General features: G+C 43.7%; 1 protein-coding gene across 7 annotated transcripts in view; it reads left to right on the forward strand.

Annotated features, from left to right (window-relative positions):
• The window catches only part of LPAR1 (lysophosphatidic acid receptor 1), a 178,569-nt gene that overhangs the window by 130,522 nt on the left and 24,846 nt on the right, over positions 1-23,201 (forward strand). For all 7 annotated transcript variants that reach the window (XM_068234334.1, XM_068234335.1, XM_068234336.1 and 4 more), the window contains one exon: positions 13,600-14,347. In XM_068234334.1, the coding sequence (XP_068090435.1) occupies positions 13,600-14,347 (748 nt within the window). The remainder of the gene's footprint in view (positions 1-13,599; positions 14,348-23,201) is intronic.

Consider the following 23,201-nt stretch of genomic DNA (forward strand, 5'->3'; position numbering starts at 1 on the left):
ACAACAATCTACATTTGCCAACTCTGTGCGCCCTTTCACACTGTAGCGTTGTGTTGCAGCAATTTGCGACAGTTTAACGCTAGTTTAATGAAAGTGTATGGGCAAATTCATATTTCCTGCAATGCGCTAGTAGTCCTCAATCTGGCGCTTCTAAAACTACGTTAGCGTGCATATCTGTGTCAACGTTTGGCGGACCAGAAGTCATGTAAGTCTATGGCGATGCGTGTCAGTGTGAAAACCCACCACAGGTTTTATGTGTTGCGCATGCACGGAAGCATATTTTTTGCAATATGCTTCCGTGCACGTCATCGCTTTGCCGGCAGGAAGTGAGCGTCCCTTCCGGCTTGGCCAGATACAAACAGGGAATACCGCATAGCAACGTGTTATTCCCTGAAGGCCTGTTTTTGCTGGTGTGGTTGGCATGCCGCACTGCAACGTTGACGCCAACTCACAGTGTGAAACCCGCCTTATTATTTTGGGTCACGTGAGTTCTTCTGAGTACAACTTTTTTGGGGGTGTCTGATTTCCTAGGTAAAAGGTCTTTTTGTCCTACTGCATTCTTTTGCCAATTAATTCTACTTTTTTTTTCTTTTACATGAATATTATAGCTGACTGGACACTATTTACATTGACTGTTTTATGAACTGTAATTAGGGCTTAAAATTTGAAGTAGGACTTGTATTTTAAGCATCCTGAGAGATCATGCTAGGACTTATTTTCGGGTAGGTCTTTTTTGGGGGGAGAAACAGGGTATATGTCATTGTGGTTATTCTTTAATATTCAATTTCCTTCTTCTCGGAAATGGTTCCATACTTAAGAAAAAGATTATTGGAGAGAGGGACAAGCCTGCATAGATCCAGTCTGAATTATGACTTGTCTAGATAAAAAAGGAGCGCTCCATAGTGTATTATCATAAGGATTAGTTTAATACGCAACACAGTTTGGTACTTACAGAACTTCAGTTAACCACTTGCTGACCCCCACTACCAATAGGCGGCTGCAAAGTGGCACCCCCTGGACCGCGTAACGCCGATCGGTGGCGGCACCTGGGGGACTGATTAGCTGGGGATCCTCCTGGTATGGATTTTTTAATCTGAGTGGGATGAAAACTGGAGTAGTGCAAAATTGAATTCCTGTCAGTGATCTTAACATATAAATCCGTACTCAACCTAGGACCTTCTCTATAAACTACTGTGTCTAAAAAAGAGACACTCCGTAGATCAACATGTGCTGTGAGTCGTATTGTAGGACATCGCTCAGAGAGGGAACTCAAAAAGGCATCCAGGGTCGAATGTGGCCCCGCCCACAAACAAAAAATGTCGTCGATGTACCTCCACCAGCATTTAGCATGCTGGCGGAACAGCACATCGGTATAAACAAATGACTCCTCAAACAAACCCATAAATAAATTTGCGTAGGACGGGGCCACGTTGGACCCCATCGCCGTTCCCCACTGCTGAATGTAAAAACTGTCCTCAAACCTGAAGTAGTTACAATACAACACAATTCTCAACAATTCAAGAAGAAAGATCCTCTGTTTGTTTGAAAGATCGAGGTGAGTCATAAGGTACCAATCAATAGCCTCTACACCCCCATCGTGTGGGATGGAGGTGTAGAGGCTCTCGACATCCAATGTGACCAAGAGTATGTCCCCATCGATGTCTCCAACTCCTCTCAACTTGTCAAGAAAACAGGAAGTATCTCGGAGATAAGACTCCAAGCCCATCACAATCGGCTGTAGCACCCTATCAAGATACTGTGCTAACGGAACGAAAATGGAGTCCACGCCGGACACAATTGGTTGGCCCGGCGGGGACTCCAGATTCTTGTGAATCTTAGGTAGCGTATAAAAACCAGGGGTGACTGGATGTTCCTTGATCAAAAATTTCGCCAACTTGTCATCAATTATGTCATCACCCAGAGCCTTTTCAATTAATGCTTTAATTCTACTTGAAACCTTCCCAACAGGATCCCTATCTACCTTACTGTATACTGCTGTCTGGGCTAATTGACCTAAAATCTCATTTCGATAGTATTCAGCATCGAGTATTACTACTGCCCCGCCTTTGTCCGCGGGGCGGATAACAATGTCCTTCCTAGATTCTAAAGCACAGGTGTCGAACTCCAGGCCTGGAGGGCCGGATCCATGCCAGTGTTTAGGATGGACTGAGAAAGAGGGGAATGTGTTCTACCTGATGGACCACACCTTTCCTGATTCAGACCCACCAGTTAAACTGAGCTGTTTCAAAAATGTGTGAGGACCTCAGCCCTCGTAGGACCGGTTTGACATCCCTGTTCTAAAGCTTTTAGAGTCCTCAACTCGGTTTTTGTTAGATTAGAAGACACTTTGTCGTGTGTGGACTGTACTTCAATGTCCCTCACTTTCTCATTGACCTTGGACACAAAAAGATCCACCAATGCATTCGCTGGAGGCATAAAGGAACTCTTTGAGCGCAACCCACTAGAAGACAGTGTAAGTCTCTCATCAAGTTTCTGCTGTGCCTCAGATGGAAAACATGGTAAGGTACTGAAAAAAGCTTTAAGCCTGATGTTCCTATAAAATCGGAAAAGTTCCTGCTCGAGCTGGAAAAAATCTGGTTGGTTCGTTGGACTGAACCCTAGGCCATAATTCAATACTTTCTCCTCAGCAATAGATAATGGCTGTCCAGAGATGTTCACAACTAATCTCTGTGTTGGATTTACTTCCTCTGGCGTAAGGTCATTTGACTGTTCAAGCCTTTTTTGACGGTTCCTTTGGCGCTGGTACCTAGCCCCGCCTCTACGTTTCCTCCTTGAGGGGATGAACCCCTCGATTCCGGTAAAAAATCCGTATCAGATGAATCAGGAACGGAGTTGCCAGAACCAGGCCTACCACCTCTAGGAATTCTCGGTTTCACTCTTGGTCGTCTGGAGTTAGCAGGAACCAGTTTCTGCCAAGAATATACGTAACCTGTTTGGTAGTCAGATACGTCACGATTAAATTTGGACCTCTTTGTCTCCTCAACTGACAATTTTTATAAGCATCCAACTTCTTCTCCAGATTTTCTGAGAAAGATTTCAGCTCCTCGTCTGGGAGCAAGGATCTCAACTGACCAGTAATCTCAAGGATTTTCACATCAAGGGCTGGCAACTCATGATGTATTGTGTTGATCATGTGCAACATGGCATCAAAAGATGCTTTATTAAAGATCCGTTCCCAGATGGAGCAAAAAATCCACCATCAGAAATAGGGATAACACTCAAGCTGTGGCCAGACATTTTGTAGAGGCGGGCCACAATGTCTCACAATTGAGAGTCCAAATAATCGATGGGGTCCCAATGGGGTGGGGAGGGGGGAGGGATCGTGATAAAGAGCTATCCAGACGTGAAGCGTTCTGGATTAAAAAATTGGGTGTTCTGGGGAATGGAAGTTTAAACTTAGATTATAATCTGTCCTTCTGCATTTGAAATTGTTAAGATCCATGTGGCTTGTTTGTCTCTATATTGATTACAAGGGAATTTTTATCAATTGATGTAGTAGACGGTGTGTGGTGTTTGAGTCAAAAAAATTTAATAACACAGTAAGAGAACATGGGTTTTTCCTAGTTTTTCCTGATCTAGATTCCTGGCTTCTACTCTGCTGGAGGTGGGGAGAGTATCTGGTCACCATATATGGTTGTCTGAGCAGCCAATGTGAAATCAATTGGCTGCTTTATTTTGAGGAGGCGGTTCTCTCTTTGTTTACTATGCAGTCCTCAGGAACGCATGAATGGTCATTTATATTTATTGGCCAGTTTTGTGTTGCGTCACGTAGTACGCATTGTTTATAGTATATGCGCTGCTGATGACTGTGGATTGGCCGCCTCCTTTGATTTGTCTTGATGTACGCATTGTTTATTGGCTGGCCCGCATGTACATGCGGATTGGTCGTCGCCGCCCAAGCGTCGTTTTATACGCGTTGCCTATTGGTCTGGCCGCAGGTCTATGCGGATTGACCGCCGCGTGTGACGCGTTGTGACGTACGCATAGCCCATTGGCTGATGCGTATGTTGAAGCGGATTGGTCGCCGCTTGGAGACATAGGGGCCTCTCATTGGTTGACACTAGTCACATTTTGATTGGCTGGAGCTGGCGAAAACGGCGTTTTTTATCTTGCAAACCGCGCGGCGGGCTGGAGGCTCTCCCCATGTTCAGTCATGAAGTCAGGGAAGCTGGAGAATATTTTGTTTACAATAGGTGAGAATTTTAAGTACTTTTTTTTACCATATTCATATTCTGTGGGAGTGGTCTGATCTGAAGGGGTGTGCATTTTGGTGTATCACACAGTTCCCCATCAGATCCTCCATGCTGTTTATGCACTGTGATTCGTTGATTCAAACACTGACCACCGATTGGTGCTACTTGTGTATATAAGGAATGGTGGAAGGTGATTGTTTGTATTGCAGTTTTTTTGACAACTTGATAAAGAGCCCTATGGCTCGAAACAGCGGTCTGTCGTTGTAATATCACTGCTGATTTTAATCCATGTGATCAATAAAGAGATGACTTTTTTCATCGCTGGTGCCTGCTCCATGTGGACTTACTGAATTGACGGCTCCAGTGGTGTGGAACGCCATAAGCTTGGGCACACGTTTCTCTCTACGTTGGATGGGTGCTGATCCAAAACCTTTTTGTATTTATCCATAGGGTAAGGGCAGATGGCATTGCTTAAGAGTGCCTCCATCTAAGGGCCTCGTGATCTCTAGCTACACCACTGCTCAGAGGCATAATTATAGCCACAGGTTTTAAATCTTCCTCATTCTATCTGAAACTAAGAATAATAATCGAACAACAATAATTCACAGTTAGATTTTCAGACCTGTTTTTCTCAATTACAGTACTGTAATCAAAACACCACTTTGCAAAAGGATCGAGAGGGCGGGTCTAGTGACAATGGGTCCCCAGGGGCAAAATTAACCTGATCCCCCCCCCCCCCCCCCAAATAAGCAGAATTAGGGTAGAGGCCCCTTTTTATTTCTGGGAAATCCCCCACCCCCTTTGTCTCCACCCAGCTATATACTACTCATCTGGAGTTCTCCATTACTTCGTCTTCATCCTTGCCGGGGTTTCTCTCCTCTATGACCTGGCTCCTATTATTATGTAACAACATGCTGCTGGTCAGGTCACTGAAAAGATGAAGACGGGAGTGCATGGAGTAATGAAGGAGCATGCCGACCCAGACAGATGATTCCTTATGTTGCCAAAAGCTGCTTACCACTATGTAGTTGGGGTGAGACTTGGGGGAGGGGGGGGGGGGTCCTGGCAGTGCTTGAGGTCCTCAGGCAATTGTCAAGGTTGCCTCTATGGATATGCTTTTATAACAGAAACATTTTGTGGAACAGGTACTTGCATTAGACAATGGCTGCTTATTTGTCAGCCATGTTGTGCACAGAATGGTGGGATTGTGTGTTCTCAATTCTCACAGCTGTGCTGGGCAGTGTCAGTGTGCCCTCTCAATTCTCCTAGCTGTACTGGGTAAGGTCAGTGTGCCTTCTCAATTCTCCTAGCTGTACTGGGTAAGGTCAGTGTGCCCTCTCAATTCTCATAGTTGTACTGGGCAGGGACAGTGTGCCCTCTCAATTCTCCTAGCTGTAGTGGGTAAGGTCAGTGTGCCTTCTGAATTCTCGTAGCTGTACTGGGCAGGGACAGTGTGCCCTCTCAATTCTCCTAGTTGTACTGGGTAAGGTCAGTGTGCCTTCTCAATTCTCCTAGCTGTAAACTGGGTAAGGTCAGTGTGCCTTCTCAATTCTTCTATCTGTACTGGGTAAGGTCAGTGCGCCTTCTCAATTCTCCTAGTTGTACTAGGTAAGGTCAGTGTGCCTTCTCAATTCTCCTAGTTGTACTAGGTAAGGTCAGTGTGCCTTCTCAATTCTCCTAGCTGTACTGGGCAAGGTCAGTGTGCCTTCTCAATTCTCCTAGCTGTACTGGGTAAGGTCAGTGTGCCCTCTCAATTCTCCTAGTTGTACTGGGTAAGGTCAGTGTGCCTTCTCAATTCTCCTAGCTGTAAACTGGGTAAGGTCAGTGTGCCTTCTCAATTCTTCTATCTGTACTGGGTAAGGTCAGTGCGCCTTCTCAATTCTCCTAGTTGTACTAGGTAAGGTCAGTGTGCCTTCTCAATTCTCCTAGTTGTACTAGGTAAGGTCAGTGTGCCTTCTCAATTCTCCTAGCTGTACTGGGCAAGGTCAGTGTGCCTTCTCAATTCTCCTAGCTGTACTGGGTAAGGTCAGTGTGCCCTCTCAATTCTCCTAGCTGTACTGGGTAAGGTCAGTGTGCCTTCTCAATTTTCCTAGCTGTACTGGGTAAGGTCAGTGTACCTTCTCAAATCTCCTAGTTATACTGGGTAAGGTCAGTGTGCCGTCTCTATTCTTCTAGATGTACTGGGCAGGATCAATAGTGTTCTTTTCCTTCATTTTCAGTAATGAATGATTGGTGAATTGTGACAGATTCTTAAGATTACAATGTTGCTTATACAAAGGTTTCATTGTAATTCTATACATGCAGGCTTCATGATTGCAAGCTTCAGAGAAGAGCTCAGAGCCTGGCTCAAAGTGTGCTGCAGATGGTTTTGTAATTGAGCTTTCAGGGCCTCTCGTGCTTTGTCCTGCAGTGTTTATGAAGAGTCTATTACTAAGTCAACAGATGATGAATACCACATGTATATTTATTACTGGGATGTTACAAGGAATCACAGCTCACTGCAAACGTCAATTCATATGAAGGTTACACCTAAACAGATCTGTATATCAGGACAGTTGTGGAACAAACAGAATAACTGTCATACCCCATATGGATGCACAGCCTCTTCCATTCTATGTTATAAACAAAGAATCATGTCATGTATTACTAAAGACTGATTCTTCTTCTTATAAATAACAAAGTGAAAGTGACCACTGCAGTTTTGTATTGAATGAACTTCAGGGTGTTTTAAAAAAAATCAGGTGTTTTCTAAATAACATCCATCTGGATATTCTTAAAACCTGTGGCCCACTGGCAGCAATTTTTGGAAATCACAAAATACCTGCGTTTTTCTGAATTGAGGATGTCCCACGATTTTAAATACGATTCCCAGAGAGAATGCCCATTTGGATCTGCATCCATTGGATTTGATCAGTAAGGGATCACCCTCAAAATGCTGCTTTGCGATTGCAACGCTGCAAGTGGAATTACCCCCATAGGGTTTCACTGTTGCAGCGCTTTGTCGATCGCTGGTAATTGACAAGGCAAAAGCACTGCCAGTGAGCCACAGGCCTTAGATTATACTGTGACACAAGCTGCTTATTTGTCTGAAAGGAGGGGCATGAAAAGCTTATCAATTGATGCAGAAAGGTGAAAATCATAGGCATTTTCTGAACCTTTCTAGCCAAAGTACTCACAGAGGGATTCAGCGTACATGATGATTGACTAGTAAGATGGAGCAGTAGCATATACGAGAAAAGGGCATCTGGAAATTCGGGTGCCGGGTACAGCTGCAATACTTCTGATATTTTACTATTGACTCTGGATACTGCAGACATTAGAATATCGGTAATTTTATTGATGTTTTACTATTGCTCTTCCTACCCTTCCACTCACACTAACCCACCGTTAAATCATCAGTTTTTCAGTGTATAGTGTAAAAGAGGCCTAAAAGGCCTCGCCCCACCTGCAGCTAACATTTCACCCAATAACTTACCCCCCCTGCTGCTATCTGCGGCACTGTCTCCTCCGGTCCCTCTGCAACCTCTGTCGCTTTGGCTGTACCTGACACCTCTGGCACTCAAATTGTCCACTGGGTAAGCGCTATAGCTGCAATTAATATTGTGGTCTATGGAGGCACCCACATTTCTTGCTTCCGTGCAGTAGTCTATGGTTTAACACTGTAGAGCTTTGACACATGCCTTGTGGTCAGTAAAAATACACTCTTGGCAAAAACTGTATTTAGTGCACTAGTCTGTTTTAGCACCTTGGAGGGCTCAGGCACATGCGTGATCAGTGAAAGTACACTATTAGCCAATACTGTATTTTGAAGAAGAGTCACAAATTGTAAAATTATTCTTGACTAAAGGAGCATTTGTTGTAAAGCCAAGTACAGATTCCAGATAACTGTCACTCAAAATGATAATTTGTGATAGTTTTGGGTGGAAATAGGCTGTTGTCCTCTTCAGAATGGGAAGTGCCAAGCTGCAGGAACTGCAATTAAAATCCAGTATTGGTTTGTCGGATCCATTGCCAGGGACATTGCTAGGATCCTGGAAGAGCTGAGGCACCAAGAAAGTAAAAATGTGCAGCGGACTGTATGCCAAAAAGTGAGCATGGTGATGTTGGATCCTTGAGAAGCCAAATCTACATGCTCATAGCAACAGTGTGACTGAAAGGTTGCTCAGCAAAACTTTGGATGAATCCCACTCTCCTTTCAATAAAAAATATAAAATATATACCGTACTGTATGTCACTAGTTGCCGTACAAACCGCTATATGAGGTTGGTATTGACAGATTATCCGTCCATACGAAACATGCTGTGAACAGTGTAAACGTGCATACACCTCAATACTCTCCTGCACTGTATACTAGACCCTTGCTTGACACATTTTGGCAAGTTACAGGAAAAAAAAGTTATACAAATTAATTTTATCACTTTTTGCACAGAAATCCTGGGGAAATTGAACGCCAGCAGGTTAACAAAATAGACCTTTTCCACAACAATTGCTGCTTAGCTTATAATTAGGCAGGCAGATGAACACAACAATTAGGCAGCATGGTGCCCCCTAACACATAATTCAGCAGTGTTCAGAAGTCCACCTACTTACATTGCTTCTTTGGACAGTTCTGACAGTTGTGCCCATTGTATGTATTTTGGCAGTGGTAGAGATGGACATGGGCATACAGACTGGTCTACATCTACATAACATCATATGCAGCAAGCTGTGATGCCCTGCATGTTCTGACAACTCTATGATACTAATGACATCATGCATGTCAAAGCCTTCTCACAAGTAATTCTGCACCTCTTTAAAATGACTTAGTTTTGTATATGGAAACAATTAATGTATTAAAATAAAGGATGATGGGGAGCTTTACAGCCTTTTTTGGTTTATGTGAACTTTTGCAAGGCAGTTAATAATAACTGTTCCTTGTAGCACTCTGGTCTGTTGTGGTTTTCTTACCTTCCACGCCTGTGTATCTTTAGATGCCACATCTATAGTTAGCATACATTCTACCCGCTAGCCTTTTACTAAAGGGAATATTTCTGCACTTAGACCGGATCTTGTTTGATCACAAAGAGCGCTTGAACCTAAATTAGAGTGTCTGTTTGTTCACTTTGTAGAATGAACAAGGATCGCAAACATTAAAAACTTAAAAAAAAAAAATCTGGGAATGGATATATTTATCCTGCAGCAACCAAAGTGTTCAGCTAGATCATCCAGTCACATTGTTGCTAAACATGATAAGAAAATACTCTCCAATGAAACTGCAGGTTACCTGAACCGTAAAATAAATATAAAAGCAAATAATCTGCGATATTCTTATAAGTATTTGCAAACACATACTGCTCTCCTCAGTCTCCATTGTCCCTTTCGTTCCCTATGACAAACAAAAATTTGCTTTCCTAAAACAGAAAGAATTTGCGATAATTCAGGTTGGAGTGAGCTCGAGATGTCTCCCAGGCACCACTGCTGAATATATGCAAATTAACCATTGTACCCTTAGAAGCTAAACACACCTCCAGAACCGCTGGAATGCAATGATGTGTCAGCTTGTTAAATTGTACAGAGCCATAATAATCCAACATGCATACAGACTGTTTCGGATTGTTTGATCCTCATCAGTGCATGGCATGGATTAATTTGGCTCTATGTTCCCTATGACAGTACAGTTTTATTATTTGACTGCCCAGGCAGTGGAATCCTCTGAGTAATTGCAGCTGTGAGCGAACACATATGTACTGGGCATGCACGTATTCATGCCCAGTGCATGTATACAAGTGTATATGTACTACTTGTGGACAAGTGCTTTCATAGGCAGTTCATTCTTGCCTACATTACAAATGTGCTTAATCACGGCCATAGTGATCTTCCGGTGCACTGTCAGAAAATGATTTGCTCGAATGGGATACAGGAGGGCACATTGGATGAGTCACATAGCTCACAACTGTCCCTCTTTTGGAGGGACAGTATCTTTGGGAGCCCTGTCCCTCTGTCCCTCTTTCCTCCTCATTTGTCCCTCTTTCAGGACTTTGTCCCTCTTTCTTTGTAAATATATATATATATATATATATATATATATATATATATCTGAAAAATGTGTTTAATTGCCTCTAAACTTTATTCCCATTCTTTAAATTGATATATTACTAATTTTAAAATGTTAATATGAAAGAAAATGAACCAGGATAGAAAGGACCATTGTGGTTTAAATTATAAAACCTATTTTTCTTATGAAATCTTTATGGTATGTGTGACTAGGGGTGTGGTCAGGGGCGTGGCAGTGGTGTGGCTTATGTGTCCCTCTTTCTCATCCCAAAAAGTTGGGAGGTATGGAGTCAGGTTGTTTCCACACCCACGAGGTGCCGTACTGTGCCTGATTTGGTTGCTGCCATAGGCCGTAATCTTCATTAGGTGGAAGAACTATAAAATTCCCGCAATTTGAGTGAACGCAATAGCTGGACGCCAAATTCCATGGGCAAAAGAAAAAAATCGGTAGAAGAACATACTGTATTTGTTATATTACTTAGGGCAAATTACCTGCGCCCAAATTACCACGTGTCTGGAACATGTGTACTCACATTGGAAGCCATAACCAGCTGGAAACACTATTATTCAGCACCACCCTGTATTTAATTATATTTAGTGTTCAGTTTAGGTTCCCTTTAATACTTCTAATTCTAGTGTGCAAAAATCCATCAAAATATACTCTCTAAATAAATACTGAATAACATTTTTGGAACCCTTGGCATGGATGTTGTGTTAAAAAACATGTATTTTGGTTGTATATTTTTTTTTTCTTTGTAATTATGTACCATTTACCATAAATAACTTTGCATGCATAAGCTTTGTTAAAACGTTTGAACTACAGCACAATTGCTTTCTAGAAACAATTTAATCCTATTTGGATTAGTCATCTAATGTTTTTGTGGTTAATTCACTACGTTTGGACATAGCATTTAAGCAACAGAGAAATGATAATACACTTTTTTTCTTTATATGGTAAGTGGAATTGAGACCGTCTTGGTTGTCATGGCTTGCTGGTAGCTAAGCGTGTGCTGTGAGACAGATGCATTTTCTTAGGCCGGCTCACAGCACACGAGTTTGGCGGCACCGCCAAAAACAGGCCTTCAGAGATTACTGTGTTATTACGCAGTAATCCCTGTCTGGCATTCAGCCAACCTGAAGTGACACTCACTTCCTGTTGGGCAATCAATGACATGTGCAGAAGCGTATTTCTAAAATACGCTTCCGTGCATGCGCGCCACTGAAAACTGAAGCCATTTTTTAAAGGACAGGAGCATTGCCATAGACTTGCATGACTTCCTGTCTGACGCAGATTGCCACAGGAGCCGCACGGTAACGTAACTTTGGAAGCGCATTAAGGCACTTCTGGTGCAGCGTACCGCAATGTGTGGAGTGTGAACTCCCCCATAGACTTTCATAGCCCGGGAACGCGTTGTGATAAATTTACCGCTTTGCTATCCCCAGTATGAAAGGGCCTTTAATTTTTCATGACTATTAACAAAATTCTTTCACCAATGTTCCATAGTGGTAAGAAATTATGTGTGGTGGAAGCTTGGAGCTCCTATTGAACTCATTTATTAGGACCACTATAGTGAAAAAAGTAAGCAGTTTTTGGACTAGTCCATCTCTTCATGGAGGACTCAGGGCTTTCTTTGTTTTTAAAAGCATTCCCTGAATGATAGTTGCTAAGCCTTACTGCTGTTAGGGAGATGGACTAGTCCAAAACCCGTCAGTTCTGTCAGATTTTAACTGCTTACTCTTTTTTGCTGTAGTGGTCCTTTTTAACTTGTTGCCTGGAGGTATATTTTAGTGACATCATAGTAACCAGGGTAGTGTCCTGACTACTGAGTGTACTGTGCTCACCACGGGCTAGCAGATGAAAAATCCGTCATAAAGAGGGTAAAAAATACATACCTTAAAAGGGAGGACCCATGAGTTTTGACTGGACTTTGCATTAAAAAAAAGTTTTTGCAGTACAATGTATATTAATTTTTGTTGTAAGGTATATCTCTATGTTTCAAAGAGGCATCATTCTAATTATTTTCTGAATACTAGTGTTTCTGTATTTGTAAGTCACCGCTTAAATATATGGGCAAACTTGAGCAGAACTATGGCTTAATGCTGCCCCCACCCCAACCCACTTATCCTTTATGAAACGCGTGACTGACAGCTTCACAAGGAGTACAGAGGGTAAGTTCATGATCTGCTCCTGCGTTAGATGACACAGTGTATAGGCTGTACCTGAAGGAAGTTGTTGTTATTGCTGTCATACCTAAAAGGAGTGATAAGGACACAACTTGAATTTACCTGACTACCTCCTGAGAGAACGGTGGTTGGGGTCAGCAAAGCTGATGTTGAAGCCAGTAAATTCTACTTTTTGGTTAAATGTTAACTACAGTGCACTGTTTGTATTCATTCCTCTAAATTTATGCCATTGGCACAAATTAGAAGCCACAAGCACAGTGGTGCTTTGATCTTTTGTGGTATTGCAGAACAGTCAAAAGTCATAATTCCACTTGCTTCTCCAATAAACAAACCTACTGTATGTTGGTAGATTGAAAATGCTGTGTAATGTAATAGTCAGTTTTTCTCACGCTGCAGCCTTCCTCTAACACAGTTGTGCGCAGTTGTGTCCACTTTTCAGCAACATCAATGTTACAGATGCTGAAAAGCGGACAGAAGGGGACACAACTGCGTTAGTGGGCTCAGGCCCTAAGTGTTGCCAGTGTGTGCAGTTAAGCAAGGTTTGCATAAAGCTGGTATATAAATAGGATCATGAACTTAAACTAGTTTAATATAAAAACGTATCCAAGCAGTCTATGAGGTTACTGAACAACATGTGTTTTTGATATATATATTATCTTTGAAGTTTTGACTTTTCTAACTCTGAAGTAAATATGGGTAATATTAAGTGAATGTATGATTATAAACTATACAATCAGATGTTGCCTAAAGTGAAAACTGCATGTCTATAGGGTTTTAGCAATTCCAGAGACTGGAGCACTGAGAATAAAGTGGGTGTGTTTTGCTCAGTGAAGCTATCCATCATCATATTTGAGGACGAAGGTCGGAGGAGGGGCTTACTGCTGACACTGGGGGACTTGCTACTGATGCTTTTGGCAACAGTATTATCTCTCCTGGCTATAGCTATGGCAAAAGTATTACCTTTTGACTACAGTATATCTCTAGCAACAGTATTGCCTCACCTGACTACAGTTCTCGAACAAAATATAGTTTTGTTGGTCTGTTTTCACTGATCATTTTATTCCAAAATTATGTGCTCAGCCTATATTAACCAAGTTTACTTCAGTCACTTTGAACATTCTTACCTGAAATATTCACTAAAACTGTAAATCTTTTTCTTTTTAACCAGACTTCTTCTGCAAGTGAACGCCAGTGTTACTACAACGAAACAATAACCTTTTTCTACAACCGGAGTGGAAAGCCTCTAGCCACAGAATGGCACACTGTAAACAAACTGGTGATGGGACTTGGGATTACTGTGTGTATATTCATCATGTTAGCTAACCTATTGGTTATGGTGGCTATTTATGTCAACCGTCGCTTTCACTTTCCTATTTATTATCTAATGGCAAACTTGGCCGCTGCAGACTTCTTTGCAGGACTAGCGTACTTTTACCTAATGTTCAATACGGGTCCTAACACTAGAAGACTAACTGTGAGCACCTGGCTGCTTCGGCAGGGTCTAATCGACACTAGCTTGACGGCCTCTGTAGCCAATTTGCTGGCAATTGCCATCGAAAGACACATTACAGTATTCCGAATGCAGCTGCATACCCGGATGAGCAACAGGAGGGTGGTCGTGGTCATAGTTGTTATCTGGACAATGGCTATTGTGATGGGAGCAATACCAAGCGTCGGATGGAATTGTATCTGCGACCTTGAGCACTGCTCCAACATGGCTCCTCTCTACAGCGATTCCTACTTGGTTTTCTGGGCTATTTTCAACTTGGTTACCTTTGTGGTCATGGTGGTTCTCTATGCACATATATTTGTGTATGTTCGGCAAAGGACTATGAGAATGTCGAGACACAGCTCTGGGCCAAGGAGAAACCGTGACACCATGATGAGCCTTCTGAAAACTGTTGTCATTGTTTTAGGTAAGTGTTTTACCTCTTTACATTTTTCTACTAACATTTTCTGAAATGTAGATTACAATGATGTTGCGGGGAAGAACCTCAAATCAAAAATATGCGGACTCCAGCATACTAAAATGGGATCTGCCAATATGTATTATTCTATTTTGTACATTGACTTTTTGACTTGAGTAAATACAATCATTTCTATGTAGGATGTGACTGATTAGCGTTAACAAAGTACAGTACACAGGACCGGTTCTTTCATGAAGCAAGGTGAAACATTTGCATCAGGCGCAGAGATTACAGGGGCAACATTTTTATACTGTGAGCGAGTTGAAGAGGTCGTCATTGGGGAAAATCAGCTTGTAGTGCTGTGTGAGGAGTCTGACAGTGAGTGAGAAGGGGGAGGCAGGAGAGCAGCAGTGTTTCATTTGAATTAAATGAATCAGAGTAAATTGTCAGATGCTGGTGCGAGCATTCCAAATCAGGAGGGAGGGGATCCTCACAATTTTGCCTCAGGCAGCAAAAAGTTTAGGACCAGCCCTGATGTCAGTACATATCATATCTCTTAAAATGATGAGCAAACCCTGCATGCAGTAATACTGTGGTCTCACAACGCAATCAGATGCATTTCTGAAGAAGGTGAAGCAATTCCCTAGTTCCTCAATTGAAACAGCACTAAATAAATTAAACCTAATTAAAAATATATGTATTACCTACATAACTGTGCAATTCCAGAGCAAAGATGTCAAAGGCGCAGGGATAGAACATAATCTCCATTTCTGCAAAACAGGATATGTGCTGCAGAAACACAAATGTATATTACAGTGGCGTGAAGGGATTGAGAAGACAGGTTTTTTTGTTTGTTTTTTTTACCTCTGCAAATTTCTGTCTGGCAGTTCTTTCAGCTGACCCAACATTAAAGCAGATCTCCAGGTATAAAAGTAAAACCTAGAGTATCCACACAGGCAGCAGAAGTTATAACAGAGTGGCAGAGAAAAATTACAAAAAAATGACCACATGTACCATAAAATCCAGGGTTTGTTGGATAGCAACACCCCCTTTCTGAAAAACTGCCATGGCAGTTTTCTGACTTTGTAAAGACTGCTAATAGTGTGTCATCTGTGGATGGGAGGAGCCTCATAGTGTGTCCTGGGGGGTACTCAGCTTTTGCCTGTGCCACTGAGCCAGCCAGAGAGGAGAGGTGAAGAGAGAAGTTAGTGCAGTGCCAGTCACAGTATGAGACCGATTGGAGCTGCCACAATGATTCCCCATTGCCCAATACAGAAATCAGCCAGTGTTGCATTGGGTTAAAAAAAAAAACGGGGAGAGCTTTTTGCAAATGGGTCGCAACGCACCACATTAAGGGCCCATTCACGCTACAGCGTTTTGCCGGCGATTTCACCAAAACACTCAAACGCAAGCGCTTTTTAAAGCGCCGATTCTATAAAACCCTATGGGCCCGTTCTTACTTGGGCAATTTGCATTAATCGCCGGCGATTAACGCAAATTGCCAAAAGCAAACACGTAGTCTGCACCATTTGCAGGCGATTTCCTGGCGATCGCGTTTCAGTGCTATAAAATCGCTTAACGCGACCGCGGAAAAATCGCAGCAGTGTCCAGTGATCTTCTCCATGTGTAATCGCGGTAGCATAACTCCCGCAAAACGCCGGCTGTAATCGCTGCCGTTTTGCGCTGCGGCGAGGGACGTGCTGGGAGCTTGGGGCTAGAGGAAGCCCCCCGGTAAGTAGCGCTTATTTTCTTAATGTTTGCCTGACAACTCCTTTAAGTGTGAATGGGGCCTTAGTGATGTGAAAAAAAAAGTCCTTAAAAATGTTTTCAACTGATTCAATTTCATTTTACAATGACGTTTCATAGATTATAGTGTACTACCACTAACCACTTCCCTTGTTTAGGAGCAGTTTTGTACTTTCCACTTTGACATACTGTTTCCTCATCCCTTTTTTTTTTTTTTGTTTTTTTTTTTGTTTAAAGACGCTTAGCTTATGTAAGTGAAAAGCAAAATACAAGCTCTGCTAAAAGTTTTTAGCTAGAATGTCAATGTAGAAAACCTCTTACATTTAACAGGATTTGCGACTTGTTTATGGGAATGTACAGCTTACAGTTTAAAAAAGGAAAAATGTGATTTCCATCTGTATTATAGAAGGTACAATCCTTTTCCGAGTAGTGTTTCATAGCTGGTTTTCTGTGGTATGCAGTATTCACATTTATTCTTTCTTTTTTCTTTTTTTACTTGTTACATCTTGAAGGGATGGTTTACAAACCTGTTTCCTGATAGAAATGTCAGGAAAAATGTTCATAGACTTGTGCATGTCCAGTGAAGTATGTGCTCATGCACAACTTGTGCAGTTGAATATTCTAATTGGGAAGGAATGGGAGGGACCCCAAAGGCGAGGAGCAGCTCTGAAGGGGCCCATACACTTATAAAGGGGCACCAGGTTTGGCCAAAAGATAGATCCCCATCAGATCATTGAGAAATCTGTCCCTGTCACATACTACCCATATATTTAAGCATAATATCTAATCTATGGAACTGCTGCTAATATAATTGTCCCCCTGGGCAGGAGAAATCGATAAGTCTATGGGCACGCTAACGTTATCTCTAGTAAATACTTTGCCACAAAATGTAGTTGGCTTGAAAGTTTTGGTTCACATTAGGTTTCATTTAAATTTATTTTTGCAGACAGTTTCCTCAGTGTATTTGAAACTTAATACAAATGATCTGGAACTCCTTAGTGTAATAAACATAAGTTATTTATTTGTGCTTGAACATGCCAGTTTTACAGCTGAGGCATATCTACTGTATCTAATACATATCTTGATCAATAGCCAATGTTATTGCATGGATCAGATAGTTAGGCAATGGCTCTAGACAAGGGGTGTCAAAATCAATCACATAAGGGGCTGAAATCTAAAACATACTGTAATCAAAGTAGCAGGCCAAATTGTTTATTAAGATTCCACATTTACTAGATTTAGACTAAGTGGCGTAACTATAGCGACCATGGGGGCCTGCTCCTCCCGCTTCTGCAGAATAGCCCAGTAGAGCAGTCTTATATTTAGCTGCTCCAGCGCTTCTTTAGGTCTCTTCTGATCTTCCTGACAGCCACATGCTCAATGCTGCGTGCCTCTGGTTCCCGAGGAATGTCATGTGATTAGGTATGGAAGCACAGAGCATGTGATTGCTATGAAGACACAATGCATCATTAGAGCAGTTATATATTACATCACTCCCCTACTCTGCCGTGTGTGTCTGTGTGTACGTACGTGTGTGTCTGTGTGTACGTACGTGTGTGTGTGTGTGTGTGTGTGTGTGTGTGTGTGTGCGTGCGTGCGTGCGTGCGTGCGTGCGTGCGTGCGTGCGTGCGTGCGTGTGTGCGTGTGTGTGTAGGGGGTTGGATCCAAGGAGGGGGACACGTACTGATTTCGTTGGGGGTATCTCATGGGTGATTACTGCAACCCAGCTCAAGCTACCAATGTTTCAGAAACAATGTCATCAAGGTGCTCCTCTGGATGGGGAGGCAGTGTACTACACTTGAAGCTTTTGAGGGTCACATAAAGAAGTAATGAGGGGAGCATTCGGCACCCGAACCTTGTGTTTGACACCTGTCCTTTTATAGACATTTTTCGGTCTGATACCCTTTATCAAGCACTCTTCCATAGACATATAGGAAGTCAATGGCAAGTCAACAAGGCAAATTCAAATTCAGGGTGGCTAGTTGTTTGATCCCTTCCCCACTCCGTCTATGATTTAAGAAAACACTCCGGGATGAAGTTACAATATTGTTGCTATTAGAAAGTACAGAAAAGGTTTTGTTTAGACGAGAATTCTTAAGAGATGAGCACTTTTCTGCTATCCTGTGAAGATTCAGTACTGCCCATTTGCTTTGCATGTAGTCAGGCACCGGCTCAATATGAGCAAACCTTCACTCTGTGTCATCTTTTATTCCATTGTCTGCAGGGAGTGATTATTCACAAGGAGCATTGTTGTGCTGGTGAATGAGATGACCTAGCAGAGAAACTGGGATTAGGCACCAGGCGTCATCTAATTAGCAGTTCAGAGACTGACAATAGGACTGCTCAAAGGACAGCTCTGATTTATTGGCACAAATGTGGATTTCAACAAATGGAGATGGTGTACAAGCCATGTCATAGGACTTTACTGGATGAGTCACATAACAATCACTACTCATGCCCTTCTGCCACCTGTATCCCAATATGATGCCAAGTCATGGCACATTTATTGTTTAGAAGGCCCTGTATCCATAAAATACAATTTTGAGTTACTGATGTCCGTCACAAATTACAGTGTGGCTGAAGAGAAAAGAAATGTTCCCTTTGCAGGTATTGTCTCGTCCACGCGGGGGGTTTAGTTAAAGGGAACCTAAACTGAGAAGGATAAGGATTTTTCCTTTTAAAATAATACCAGTTGCCAGACTCTCCTGCTGATCCTGCGTCTCTAATACTTTTAGCCACAGCCCCTGTACAAGCATGCAGATCAGGTGCTCTGACTGAAGTCAGACTGTATTAGCTACATGCTTGTTTTAGGTGTGTGATTCAGCCACTACTACAGCCAGAGATCAGCAGGACTGCCATGCAACTGGTATTGTTTAGAAGGAAACATCCATATCTCTCTGTTTAGGTCCCCTTTAATGAAGCCTCTGGACCCTAAAGAGGCTTCCCCGTCCTCCTCATCAGCAGAGGGGATTCAGTGCTGGGACCCCCGAAAATCCGATTGCCGGTGCTTGTCATCAGCACGCACAGTAACGGCTTTCCATGGGCTCAAGCGGAAATAGCTGAGCCTGATCGGGTCCACTCCACTGTGCAGGCACCTCACACCTGCGCAGTAAAACAGACCCGATCAGTCTTGGCTTTTTTCACCGTAACCCATCTGAATGTTGTTACTGCACTTGAGTGCAGCGGTGACTGCTGGTGGAAGGGGTCTGGGAGGGGTGACTAGGGAAGCCTCTTTAGGATTCGAAAGCTCCCCCTCCTAAGGTGAGTACCACCCTGAGGAGGTTTTTATCCTTACAGGTTTACTTTATGATATTTTGTGTATAGCAGTGTGAAAAAAGTTATAAGGTGTGAAGGGGCCAGTATACAGATGGTGTACTCATTCTTATGGTCCATACTCACGGGCTACATTTGTGGCCTGTCGCTAGCACACGTGAGCGCGTGTGCAACAGGCCGGCGACAGCTCCTCGCCAGGTCCCTCCACGTACACATACAGAAGAGGGATCAGCGGTGCGACGGAAGCTGTCGCTGTCGTTCCTCCCCCCCACCGCCGGAAGCGCCGTGTTCTGTGTAGAGGTTGCTGTCGCTAGTCCGCATACACATGCGGACTAGCAACAGTTGCTTCGAAGTTGCGGCGGCAACTGTCGCCGGGCGATTGATCGCGCCAATCGGCTGGCGACAGCAGCGACGGTTCGGGGTACGCGCCCGTGTTGCGCCTCAGACTCACGGGTGACCTGTCGCCGCAACACGCGCGTGTTGCGGCGACAATTGTAGCCCGTGAGTATGGGCCATTAGTCTCCTGTTCTTAAAGTGAGCAACTGCTTGGTTTCCAGAAAACTTCCTCTATTCCTGAAGAGGTAATGGCACTATTAAAGAAAACCTGTAACAAAAAAAACCCTCTGGGGGATACTTACCTCAGGAGGGGGAGGCCTCTGGATCCTAACGAGGCTTCTTCGATCCCCCGGTGTACCAGCAATCCAGCACTGCGACTCCCCGAACAGCGGCAATATTTACCTACCGCGATCCTGCACAGGATCTTTGTTCAGGTTAAGGGGAAAATAGCCGAGCCCGATAGTATTTGCTCTACTGCGCAGGTGCAAAGGACTCACTCTTGCCCAGTAGAGCAGATATGATTGAGCTCGGCTATTTTCGCCTTAGCCCCGAATGAAGAGCCACTAGTGTGCCTGCGCAAAATCTTGGTAGGTAAATATCGCGCCGCTTGGCAAGCCGCTTGTCTAGGAGGTTTCAGGGGAGCCAGCTCTGCATTTCCCCAAGTTACAGAGGACAGAGGAGCCTAGTTAGGATCCAAAGGCTTCCCTCCCAAGGTAAGTATCCCCCAGAGAGGTTTTTTTTTTTTATTACAGTCTAAAGGACACCTAAAATGATGGGTATATGGAGGCTTCCATATTTATTTTCTTTGAAGCTGTACCAGTTGCCTGGCTATCCTGCTAATCCTCTGCCTCTAATACTAATATGCCTTTAATAAATAATACTTTTAGCTGTAGACCCTGAACAAGCATGCAGCAGATCAGGTGTTTCTAACGTTATTGTCAAACTCGACAAGACTAGCTCCATGCTTTTTTTTTCTGCCAAGATTTAGACACTACTGCCGCCAAACAGATCAGCAGGACTGCCAGGCAACTGGTATTGTTTAACCACTTGCCGACCGCACGCTTATAACGTGCGTCGGCAAAGTGGCAGCTGCAAGACCAGCGACGCAGTACTGCGTCGCCAGCGGCAGGCTGATTAATTAGGAAGCAGCCGCTCGCGCGAGCGGCTGCTTCCTGTCAAATCACGGCGGGGGGCTCCGTGAATAGCCTGCGGGCCGCCGATGGCGGCTCGCAGGCTAAATGTAAACACAAGCGGAAATAATCCGCTTTGTTTACATTGTACGGCAGCGCCGTAAGGCAGATCGGTGATCCCCGGCCAATCAGCGGCCGGGGATCGCCGCCATGTGACAGGGGACGTCCCGTCACTGGCTGCACAGGACGGATAGCGTCCTGTGCAGCCTCGATCGCCGGGGGGGCCAGGTAGGAAAGGGAGGGGGAGGATTTCGCCGCGGAGGGGGGCTTTGAGGTGCCCCCCCCCGCAACACCCAGGCAGGCAGGAGAGATCAGACCCCCCCTGCACATCATTCCCATAGGGGGGAAAAAAGGGGGGCGATCTGATCTCTCTGCCTGCAACCTGATCTGTGCTGGGGGCTGCACAGCCCACCCAGCACAGATCACTCAAAACAGCGCTGGTCCTTAAGGGGGGGTAAAGGGTGGGTCATCAAGTGGTTAAAAGGAAATAAATATGGCAGCCTCAATATACTTATCTCTTCAGGTTACCTTTAAGATCGCCAAATTTATAAACATGTTAATTAGCAAAAAAGATCACCACTGTCAGGTGATCACCAATATCAGCAGACATCTGGCGCCAAAATTGAAAATCACCTGTGAGCCTGGTCACCAGTTCATAGCTCGCCAAATGACATTTGCCACTTTCAAAGTAGAGCACATCATAGGCTGCGTTAGAGAAATGTGGTGTTTGCCACAGACGGCTAATTTAACAAGTAGTAGTACATGGCCACAATGCAGGTCAGTCGGTTGCTAACTGCTACATTTTCCAACAATATCAAGAGATCCATCACTACAAGTGAATGGCACTATGGTCTCCCAAATTAGTTATTACGACATGGGGATTATGGCAAAGATCATCATAGAACAAAATTGTATCGCCCTATTGTAAATCTGGCGTTACAAAAGTGGCACTCGCATTCTTATCTTGTTTTATAAACTAGCCTCATAGAGATGAGAAATAAGTTCTACCATGCAAATCTCCACTGATCTAGGGAGGAGATTAAAGCTTCTAGCAGTTAAACAGTTAATTTCTGTGCCAGAGGCACCTAGGTAAATTGGGCGCTGCTGCAGTTTGCATAGCGTGTGGCCCTGACTTTTGCTAATTTATTAGGCACCTTAGATCATGCCATCCTTGATTTAAACATATTTATAAGATTTCATGGCTGTTTGGTATTTCCACACTGTTCCGACAGGCGGATCGCTCAAAATCAGTCTTATCACCCGAACAACGGACTGTACAACGCCCGATTTAGCATGCAGACGACTGAACGACGGGACGTTCAAACGACCCGTCGTTCGGAAAAATCCGACGTGTGTATGGGCCTTTAGAAATTCTGGACTGATTATTTGCAGCAAATAGATAAGATAGATTTCATTACTAAATTACACTTTTTCCCAGGTAGGGGTTAAACAATGTTGATGTTCAGTCCAGAGAAGGCCAGCTTTCTGTTGGCCCCCAGACAGAAGTTTCCTCCTTAATTTACTAAGTCCAGGGGAAAGTGACAGTGGACTGTCCAAGTGGAACATGTCACCAAAGTATTAATGGTCTTGCCACCTCTGTTGATGTCAGCATCCTGTTTGAGTGGTAAACATTCCTAAGCACTTGTCTCTTTCCAAGGAAGGGTTTCCACTGCATTGACAGCAAGCTGCATATATCATTTTTTTGTGACTGGGATTATACTGGATTCTGATTCTGATAGTGTCTGTAAAGCACTTGGCCTCCAACTCCCACCCGAGGGATTGAATCCTGATCCATTTGGGTGGCAGTAATTGAAAGTGTGTACAATCAGTTCAAATCTATATTCCAGCACTATGGATTTCACAAGCACCCGTGTCTCTCAACACTTCACCCACTGTGCCCCACACAAGCCGCACCACAGGTAAGGGAAGGAGGCTTACTTGATCTCTTTCCAACTCATGCACTCCATGCAAAGAACAATGAGGGAGCGGCACTCCCAACAGAAGACACAAATGGTCTAATTAGAGAAAAATGATACAATCTTTATTGGAGTACACTCCGCTTTGTGACATGTTTTGCAGGTAGAACCCACTTTTTCATGCAGTAAGGGAGTAAAGGTGGCCATACATCAGGTGACTTGGCGGCTGGTCGACCATCCGATTCCATTATTATAATCAAATTGGATGAAAATTGGTGCTGCCAAGTGCATGCCTTATTGACGATGCGACCAATATCGGTCCGAGCATGCCGATCAGGGAAGCTGCAACATGTGGTGCTGTCATGATCGATCAGGTGTGTGGCAGTAACGGTGAGCAATATC

Source organism: Hyperolius riggenbachi, chromosome 1 (genome assembly GCF_040937935.1).
Source record: "Hyperolius riggenbachi isolate aHypRig1 chromosome 1, aHypRig1.pri, whole genome shotgun sequence".
NCBI classification, from domain to species: Eukaryota; Metazoa; Chordata; class Amphibia; order Anura; family Hyperoliidae; genus Hyperolius; species Hyperolius riggenbachi.